The sequence below is a fragment of the Dromiciops gliroides genome, chromosome 3 (genome assembly GCF_019393635.1).
Source record: "Dromiciops gliroides isolate mDroGli1 chromosome 3, mDroGli1.pri, whole genome shotgun sequence".
Classification (NCBI taxonomy): Eukaryota; Metazoa; Chordata; class Mammalia; order Microbiotheria; family Microbiotheriidae; genus Dromiciops; species Dromiciops gliroides.
In genome coordinates this window covers 274545330-274556160 of record NC_057863.1, presented here as the reverse complement: position 1 = coordinate 274556160, position 10831 = coordinate 274545330, and the positions used below count along the sequence as shown (strand labels likewise).

General features: G+C 39.6%; 1 protein-coding gene across 1 annotated transcript in view; it reads right to left on the bottom strand.

Moving 5' to 3' along the window:
* Positions 1-10831, bottom strand: part of EFHC2 (EF-hand domain containing 2) — a 231934-nt gene that overhangs the window by 113949 nt on the left and 107154 nt on the right. The window contains exon 4 of the mRNA XM_043996895.1: positions 9995-10218. Coding sequence (XP_043852830.1) covers positions 9995-10218 — 224 coding nt within the window. The remainder of the gene's footprint in view (positions 1-9994; positions 10219-10831) is intronic.

Below are 10831 nucleotides of genomic sequence, written 5' to 3'. Positions count from 1 at the left end.
GAGAAAGGGTCCATAGGGGATTCACTCAATAGCCAAAGGGGTCTGTGACACAAAAAAGGCTAAGAACCCTTAACCTAGAGAAATATTTAGCCCATTTCAGAAAATGTCCTTCAGGTAATCTGTGGCTGGACTCCCAATGTAAGACAGCTGGACTGATCCAAGATATGTCCTGGCCCCTACTCAGACCTGAAGGACTATATAAAGCTAAGAGGCATGCAGATAAATCTCACACTGTTTTAGCCCCAGGCCATAGCAGTTACCTCTGACATTCCTTTGGCTTGGAGCAACTGCTAGTCTCAAATATAATCAATACTTCTCCTTAAAGTTTACAAATCTCTTTACATGTTGTCTCATTTGATCCCCCATAACCACCCAGAGAGGGAGGTGCTATTATTATCTGAATTTTACAGATGGGGAAATGAAGGCTGAGAGAGGTTAAGTGATAAATGCCCAAGAGTTACATAATAAGGAAGTGTATGAGGCAGGATCTGAACTCAGGCCTTCCTGATTCCAAGTCCAGCACTGTGCCACCCAGCTGCTCCTTTAGGACACACTGGTTCTCTTCTCTCCCCCACCACCACTTCCTGCCTTTCCCTCATGATGACTTGATAGCTCTAAAATTTTGAAAGAATTTAGCTTATTATTTCCTAAATTTCATGAAAGTAAGTAGTACAAGGAAGAGGTAAAAACCCAGCACCTCAAAGGATCAGGTTAAAGCTGACCTGTACAAAATATCATTAGACCCAGACACTAGGAAAATAAAAAAGAAACTGCTTTTTGACAGGTTAAATATGCAAATCTCCCTCTGCTGAATGGCCCCCAACCACCAAAAGCAGCCACATATTGAGTATGAGTACATGTGTGCTAGAGCAGATTGCTAAATTTTCAGTGTGAGCATTTATACCTCAAATTGGCCAATGCTATAAATCAGGCTTTGATTTATTATTTGGGGAATTGTCTGTTGGCTTGAGAAAGTCATGAAGAAAATGTTAATGATGCAGATGAAACTTAAAAGTGTCCTCTTATGCATTCCCTCTCCCCTTCCCCAAACCACTTGTTAAATATTTACCAGCACACACCTGGGTATATGTTGAACAAGAGTCAACAATGATTTTTTTTTAAGTTGCCAGGATGCATAAAATATATATTATGCAAAAACTTTGACTTAATCTTCCCATTGTATTTGGTACTGGTCAGTGTCTGAGTCTGGCCTTGTCAATTTAAGGAGAGAGCCAAAAAGACAAATATAGAGTTGACAAATAAAACCTCTGAGGAATAGAGATTACTTGAAGGCTAGGAAAAAGAAACTTCTGGAAGTTTATTCCAGTCTATGGAGGGTTGCTTTACAGAAAAATGATGACAAGCCTTCCTTGGCAGAGGGGGGAGGCGGGGAAAGAAGGTGTAGAAAGAGGGGCATAGGATCCCAGGGTGTGGAACTAGAAGAGGAAACCTAATTTAAATATATTTTAAGGAAGTAGGTTCCATCCCTTACCTCTTCATGTAATTGATATAAGAGCAAGATAGGGTGTCAGTGTATAACATAAACAAGAGGCACCAGTGCCCTGAATACCTTTATCAGATATCAACCCCACTTTGATTAAAAGAATCAATCAATGTACCCAGAAAGTAATCACATAGTAGTGGTTATTAAGGAATTTTTCTACAACCTCATAGCTATGATTGTCATTCATGATTAAGTTGTAATGTAAAAACAAGATTCAAAAGCCCCAATCACTCTAGCAGGGGAAAATTTTTGTAGCAGAAAGGATCAATCCTACCCCTCGGGCCTATGTACGGAAACAAGAAATCAGTACAGGCAGTGGTCTGCCTAGCATGGAAGATTCCAAGCTTGGGAACACTCTAAGGAGGGAGACCACTGCACCTGTACCAGCAGGCAGGAAGGCAAAGAGTGACCAAAGGAGAAAGTTATACTCCTTTTTTCCATTCCCCCTCCCCCACTGGCCCTATCACCAGAGTAAGTGGACCAGTGACAGTGCACTGAGCTAGCAACAAATACACTTAGGACAGATGGATCTGGAGAGACAGTCACCTGAGTACAAAGTTAGCCCTACAAAGTTACCTACCAGTAGAATCTTGAGTATAATCAGTCATCACTTGGGGACTCAACCTTCAAATGCAAGTTGGGAAAATAACCCAAAACAGAGTTATTTTAAGAAGCAATATTAAAATCCCACTTATTTGGAGCAAATAAGAAATGGAGTTGTCTGGCCAGGACACATATTAATACCTGTGTAACCCAAGCCCTTGCTTGTCCTTCATCTCTTTGAATTTTATTTTTCTCTGGATCCAGGAAGATGATTCATGGGAAAAGATCATTAACATCATTTTCTTCATTGTAAGCATTGTAACATAATGCCCTAAGGGTTGCAAAAAGCACTTTACAAATATGATCTCATTTTATTCTTACAAAAATCCTGGGGGGTAAGTGATGCCCATTTTACGGATGAGGAAATTAAGGCAGCCTCAGGTTAAGTGACATGCTCAGGGCTATATAGCTAGTAAGTAGCTGAGGAAAGATCTGAATTCAAGTCTTCCTGACTTCAGCACCGGAAATCCACCATTCCACCTACCGGCCTTAAAGACACATAGCAGCACTTTTTTGTGATAGCAAAGAATTGTGTAAGAAGCAGATGCCCATTGACTGGGGGAATGGCTAAATAGATTGTGGTACATGGATGTAAGGAATATTTCTTGGCTTTCAGAAATGATGAATGTGATGAATACAGAAAAGCATGGAAAGATCTTTATCAACTGATACAGAGGAAAGCAAGCAGAGCCAAGAAAGCAATATCCACAATGACTACAACAACATATATGGAAAGAGAACCCACACATCAAAAACTTAAAAGTGAATTTAACAAAATTATAAAGATTAAGCATGAGAGATATGAGAGTACATTCCTAACCTACCGCCTTTGCAAAGGTGGGAGGTCCACAGGTGTTACCCATTGCATGTGTTTTTAGACTTTTTCAACATATTGATCAGTGGGGGCAGCTAGGTGGCACAGTGGATAAAGCACTGTCCCTGGATTCAGGAGTTCCTGAGTTCAAATCCGACCTCAGACACTTAACACTTACTGGCTGTGTGACCCTGGGCAAGTCACTTAACCCCCATTGCCCCGCAAAAAAAAAAAAAAAGTAACATTGTCAAACATATTGATCAGTTGTGCCAATTTTTTCATCCTCTTTAAAAAATGCTGTATATTATATGGGATGACTTTCTGGGAAAGGGAGGGATTCTAGGGATAACTATAATGAATCAAAAAAACCACAGAAGACATTGATTAAAATATATATTTAGGGGGCAGCTAGATGATGCAGTGGCTAAAGCGCTGGCCCTGGATTCAGGAGTCCCTAAGTTCAAATCCGGCCTCAGATATTTGGCACTTACTAGCTGTGTGACCCTGGGCAAGTCACTTAACCCCCATTGCCCCGCCCCCCAAAAAAATTTTAAAAAGACATAATTTTCTGATATGATCCCAGGATCCCCCATCAATAGGAAATTGATTATTACTCTCTCTCCTCATTCAGGGATCATAATCAGGAATCATGTCAGAAGACAAATGATGTTCTATGTTGTGGCTTACACTTTTTGCTTCCTATTTCCCTTCTGCTAACCTTGTTATCTGGATTTCTAAGAGGAAAGAGGGGAGGGCGTACGACATGTGGACAGGAACAAACTTTCCCAGAAATGTCAATAAGAACCTGTGCTACCATGAGAAAAGGTGCTAATTCTGGAACAGAGACAGGGAGTAGGTGCTTGGAGGAGAAAAGACCACCAGTTTTTGTGAATTTAAGTGGCCTGGTAAAGTGAAAAGCTGATTTCTCTTATATTCCATAATTCTTCATTGGGGAATGAATACCCTTCCTCCCTATTTCTTTCCCACAAGGTACAATTGATCGTGGTCAGGATTTTCCTCAACCACTCATAAACATCTGGAAAGGCCACAGAAGGTCTGGGACAAGAACAGAAACAAAAGACTCTCTGCATGAGCATTGTGGGTGGGAGGAGGGGGGTTCACTTCCTATCTATGCACCTCAAACTGTGGGATCACATGGTAAGTCTGTGAATTTATAAATGCAAGTGAGAGTTGAACCTAGACATAGTTAGAGCTCACAAGTTGGGTATATATAGATAATTCAGTACTTAAATATTCTGAGCAATATGTCATTTCATACCCTAGATTAATTTTAAGCCTGGACAGCATGAAGTTAATTCAAACTGTTTAGAACCATCTCACAGTTGCAACATGTGAGGTGGGAGGTTGAGGGGAAGAAAGTAGAGGAGAAAAGTATCTTTCATGAAGAAAGTATCTCATAAGAACACTGGTCTAGTGTCTCAAGTAGAGTACCATCTGGTAGGCAATTCCACCTAGATAATAACTAATAAATCATCTGTTTCCTTTCTGTAAGTTTAGAGAAAGAAGCACTCAGGTCATGGAATCCAAGAGCCCAAGGTATGTGTGTGGAGGTGGTGGTGGTTGTATAGGGTTGAGATTGGGGTGAGGGTGAGTATGGAACATTGTCCTGGATGTCTCATATGCACTACCAGTTTTCAAAGAACTAAAATATGAAAGAATATGCAATACACTAACATTATGCTGAAGCTTATTTAATCATTCTTCCATGATTCAGAAAGACACTTTCAGATCCTGTAGTATCTCAGAGTTGTCAATTTCACAGTAGGACCTAGAGATGTAGAAGGTGGATATTAGGCTGATTCTGCATTCTACATAAGACCTTAGAAAGTTGCTTTTAAAATAAACCCCTAATACTTAGCCCAGCACAGTAGATACTTACTACATATACTTACTGGGTGATGTTTGTTGGTTTGTCATTGATTTCTTTCTCATAAATGTAAAGTATAAAATGTGTTGGGTGGTGGGAGAGGAATCCTGCCACTTAACTTTATGATTCCAGAGAAATGGAAGTTTACTTTATCAATAAAAAAATGATCCAAAGATATTTAAGTCAAGTTATACAGTCTTTTTGGGAGATCCTTGCTATATTTTTGCCTGAAGATAGGGAATGTCCAGTATATGTGACTAATATGAGCTGATTAAACTAATATTGATGTACCTTTTTGGACCAGATCTATGATTTTCTTGGCATGAAGAATTCCCAAGGAGGAAACTCTCTTTACCAATTGCTGATCAACACCTGCTCCAAAATTTGCAACCACTGAGAAGTTAAGTGGATTGCCCAAGGTCATCCAGCCAGGATCTGTCAGAGATAGGACTTGAACCCAGGTTTTCCTGGTTACGAGGCTGAATCTCTATCCATCATAGCATGTTGTCTCTATTAATTAAAAGTATTTGTTTTGCTCTCAAAACTACACCAAGAAATGTATTACTGATTACATTCTGAAAACATTTTTTTCAGTCTAAGCTAAATTGCTTAATTTTAACTGCATTGGGGCAGCTAGGTGGCGTAGTGGATAAAGCACTGGCCCTGGATTCAGGAGGACCTGAGTTCAAATCTGGCCTCAGACACTTGACACTTACTAGCTGTGTGAACCTGGGCAAGTCACTTAACCCTCATTGCCCTGCAAAAAAAAAAAACAAAACAGAACAAAAAAAAATTTTAACTGCATTTTACATAGCAGACAATGGAAACATGAATACACAAAAATCAATAAAAATACAAATACCTGTTACTAAATTCCAAATTTTTACATAAATTGCTGCATTGAGGGATTTTTTTAAAAAAATTCTGAAGTTGGGGGCAGCTAGGTGGTGCAGTGGATAAAGCACCAGCCATGGATTCAGGAGGACCTGAATTCAAATCTGACCTCGGACACTTGACACTTACTAGCTGTGTGACCCTGGGCAAGTTACTTAACCCTCATTGCCCTGCAAAAACAAAACAAAACAAAACAAAAACCCACCAATTCTGAAGTGGTGAATATTCAGATTATTCTTGCTATCTGAAATTAAAGTGTATGAAACATTTTCTGATTATTTCCAGAATTTATTTGGGTTCTTAGCCCCCACAACAGATTTTTTTCTTGTAAATCTGTTCCAAATACTTATGCAATCCTTCATAATTCACAATAACTACAGTCTAACAAAAACTAAGCATTATTAGTTAATAAGAGCAATACGTATACAAGGGACAAGAATTCATAAGGATTTAAATTTCTTTTTGGTCCTCTCTACTGACCCGAAAAAAAATGGCAATAGGAATATTTTGTATTTAATCTAATCTCTTTCATTCAGAGGACTCGCATACTCACACAAAGCCTATGAATCAACACATACAAAAATACACACAAATCTGATTCCACAAAGATTTCACATTAAATATTCTTCATTAACAATATATATGCCTTGTGGGAGTTATCTGTGTGTGCACATCACTGATGAATAATACTGGTGGGATGTGTATGGCGGGGTGGGAAAGGTAGTGACAAATGAACAAGCCTGTGTAAGATGACTTAGTTACAGCTCTTGACAGGAGATCAAAGCATAATAACAATAGAATTTATATTCTAAATTAAAAGAAAATTTTCTATGTTGCTAAATTATAAATAAAATATGTTTTAAAAAGATGGAACCAATTCTCCCTTCCTTTCACTAGGATCAGGCTTTCTTGAGAGCAACCTTACAAAAAGTAATAGAAGTTAAGATCTGGAAAAGAATTAATTCATAGGATATCTACTTCAGCACATATCTGACCAAGTATCACCTCTCATCATCTCCAAATAATCATCTAAATAGCTACCTAGCCTTATTTTAAGAATAAGACCAGAGGTTTAAAGACCTTGTCAAATGCTTTATTCAAATGTGGATAAGCCATGCACCACCAGTTTAATAGAAAAAGCAAATAAAGGTGGTCCAGAATAACCTGGTTTTGAGGAAACCATAATTAGCATATACAAACGAGATACAGGGTAATTTGGGGAGGATGGTATTAGCTGCTAAGAGGACATGTCAAATGTGGAGCTTGAAAAAAGCCCTGAAGGAATCTAGGGACTCAGAGATGGCAGTAAAGTACACTCTAGGTATGGAAATAACCTCTCCAAAGGCAGAAATGCAACTGATGCAGGCCCATGGCTGGGAAACAGCCAGATGGATTTCATTCCACTATGTCTTACATTTGCCTCCCTGAAAAATGTTTCCCAAACAATTATTCATCAGTTTTCAAATGCATATTGCTTCTGTTTCTTTGTCCACTGCTCTTCACCGTGCATCCACACTTGGATTCACTTGGATTTCTTCACCTGTCTTTTTTTTTATTAATTTTTAAAAATTTTTTAATTTTTTTAGTGAGGCAATTGGGGTTAAGTGACTTGCCCAGGGTCACACAGCTAGTAAGTGTCAAATGTCTGAGGCCGGATTTGAACTCAGGTACTCCTGACTCCAGGGCCGGTGCTCTATCCACTGCACCACCTAGCTGCCCCTCCTAAGTCTTAATATACAATGCGACTACCTCTCCCCACATTTGACCAATCTTTTGAATAAGGAGCCAGATTCTAGTCATGGGTCCCATCTTCCCAAATCTCGGTGATACCTCATAAGTCTGTCATACCCATATTTTAATCTGTGACCCAAGAAATCCCAATCCAGTTCTCAGAGATCATCTTTTAATAAAGCTGTTTGCTTCCCACATGTACTTTTCTCTTTTGAATCCTTTTGCCCTTGCAATCATTAAAATATCATCTATACACCATAAGGTCATCATGCTCTCATCCGACACTTTGTCATCCTTTAGCAAGATTTTCTAGATTCATCCCAGCAGTAGTACTTGTACCCACGTAGATCAACAAAAAATGGCTAACAGTCATCAATCGTAGGAGTTCTCATCACAGGCCGGAAACATGACTTAAAAAACCTAAAGATATTTCTATTGCTAATTTCAGGTATATGCTACTTGAGGACAGCACTACTCAGCTCTTCCTTCTCTGATACTTACCATATGATCTTCCTCCTAATGGTACCTTTGACTCTCTATCAAAAATTTCCATATCAGAGAGTCTAGTCCCTCCTCTTCTTCAGGAAATATTCCATAATCTCTTCTAGCACATTCTTCTAGCCTCCAACCTCCTGCCACAGGTTATTGGTCCCTTTTTTCTCTTCAGACCCATTTTCCTTTTCTTTGCTTTTATAATTCATTCTTTTATGCAATAAACATTAATTAAGCACCTACTGTGTGCAAGGTACTATGAAGCCCTTCTCCCATTTTTTAAGGAACATTACATTCTCCCTGAAAGGTACTCCTTGGGCCCATTTTATCTTTTCCCATAGGGGAGAGACCAATCCATACTCTGAGCATAGATAACTGTGACTTGAGTGGCCCCCAACCCACAAAGACTAAACATGGGATTCTAGGATTACTTAGAACCTAGAACATAGGTCTAGGACCTTCATCTCTTCCTAACGGACAATCAGCACCTGACTCAGGACCTCTAGAACCCGCAAGGGAATCACCAAGCTAGAAACATCAATTTCTTAGAACTGTGAATTACTGACCCATAATCATGGAAATACAGGTGGAGATTTGAGGGAACCACCAAGGAAAGGTGATGTTGCAGAAGGTGCCCTAGTCCAGCAAAGCAGCATTTCTCAGCCCTGATTATAGTTGGCTATGTCAGAAAAAGCAACACTCTACTCAGGATACCGCAAACTCTTCCTGTCCTCCATACTTGCTAGAATTGAGATTTTCTTCCTTTCTAATAGCTCTGGAGGTTGACTTCCTGTCAGGAGGTCTCTGACCACAGAACTGTACCTTTTCCTCTTCTCATTAGTTGTTAGAAGCTAGTAGACCCCATTTATCTTCTTTACTCTCATCCTTCCAAATTCATTTTCCAGAGGGTCCATTAAACGGAGTCTCAGTAATTTTTTTCACAGTACCCCTAGGCCAAAAGAAATACCTAATAGTTCCACTTATCAAAGAGGTAAAAAATATACAATATTCCCCAGTGCCCTTTGTGAGTTTGCTCAGGTGCCTGGGGGTGGGGGTATCACAATGCATGGTTTGGGAACTGTGGTCCCCCATATTCTAACTCTTCTTTTTCTTCTTCTGCTAGTGTCCTCCTTCACTTTGAATCCTGACATAGAAAGGGAGACTCAACCCAGAGTGTCTGTGGAAGCTCAGACAAGTCCAGTGTAGAAAGGGTACTCGGTTAGCTCTGAAATCATAAAAACCAGACAAGCATAACCTGTGTTATAATGAGCATAGTCAGGCAACTGAATGGGGATGAAAAGAATCCCTTAACCAGTCAATTTTAACTCCATCTAACCCTATAGTAGGAAAAAAAGAGACACCAGACCAAATCCTGAACTTTTCTGTCCCACAAAGTTAAGTAGAGGCTGCTATAAATTTTCCCAACCCCAAGCTACCCAACCGGAGCAGAAATTTTCACTGTAGGCAATGAAGTGGCTTTGTAACGATTGGAATGACGCCACCTGCTGGATACTTACTGTAGAAGAGTTCTGCCCATGAAGCGAAGGTCTTTGAGGGCAAGACCAGGAGTCTTTTCTTTGGTGGGGAGGAAGTGACGCAGACTAGTGGGAGGAGGAAGGAAGAGACTGGCGCTGACTCTGGGTCTCTTTCCTGAGGACGCTGGCGGAGAAGGGAGCTAGAAATGTGCTCTCCCTTTAATAGATAGGAATCTAGGCCTTTCTCTCTCTCTTTACCAAATTCTTATTCTCCTTAATAAATGCTTAAAAGTCTAACTCTTGCTAAAGCTTGTAATTGATTGGCGACCACTCATTAGATATTTTAGACAGACTAGCTAGAATTTTAGCCCTTAACAGCTTAACTCCTTGGCACACTTAGTAGGACATCCAAACAGCACCCTCATGAACAAAAGGGAAGATAACATTCAAGTGACATTTAACCTAAAATGTTGTTTTTTAATTTGCTTCAGGATTTGCTACATTTTTCCACAATAAATACACATTGTATTTTAATTCAGTGGCGGGGGGAGGTTTTCAATTTTAATACAACTCAAAACTTTGTCACCTCTCACCTTTTTCCGCTCTTTCATATAAGGATCAGCTGGACAAGATCTTGGAGGATTTACCTTGATACCCATTTTCCTCAGAAAATTTTTTGTGAACTGATCACAGTCATAAATCTTGAACACTCGGGAATAAAAGACAATGTCTTTGTTGACATTGAATTCATGTATTGTATAAAAGTGATCCTCATTAGGGGGTGGGAGTGGAATCCGATGACGTCGGATAAAAGTTCCTGTAGAATGAAATAAAAGTAAATCTTATTAATGATTGTGATAGCCTTTATATAGTGCCTTAAAATCAGCTAAGCACTTTTATAGGGAGCATCTCATTTAACCCTCAAAAAAATCCATGTGAGGATAGGTACTATAGATATCATCATAATTTTACAGACAAGGAAAATGAAGCTCAGAGAGTTTAGGTGATCTGTCCATGGTCACAGGTGGTAAGTGTCTAGGGTACATTCAAACCCAAGCTTTCTTAACTCCAAATCCAACATTCCTTATGCCATGCAATGTTGTATTCTCTTGTTGAAAAGGTACAAATTCAGGGGGCAGCTAGGTGGTGCAGTGGAAAAAGCACAGGCCCTGGATTCAGGAGGACCCAAATTCAAATCTGGCCTCAGACACCTGACACTTACTAGCTGTGTGACCCTAGGCAAGTCACTTAACCGTTATTGCCCCGTAAAAAAAAAAAAAGGTACAAATTCACTATCCAGAGTTGAAACAAAGGAGAGCCTCACAGAATCCTGTAAGACCTTTGAGCTGCAAGATTCCAACCAACCCAAAGAACCTTGTTTAACTAGTAAAGAATAGGAGGTAGGAAATGCACATTTAGTTGGTATTGGG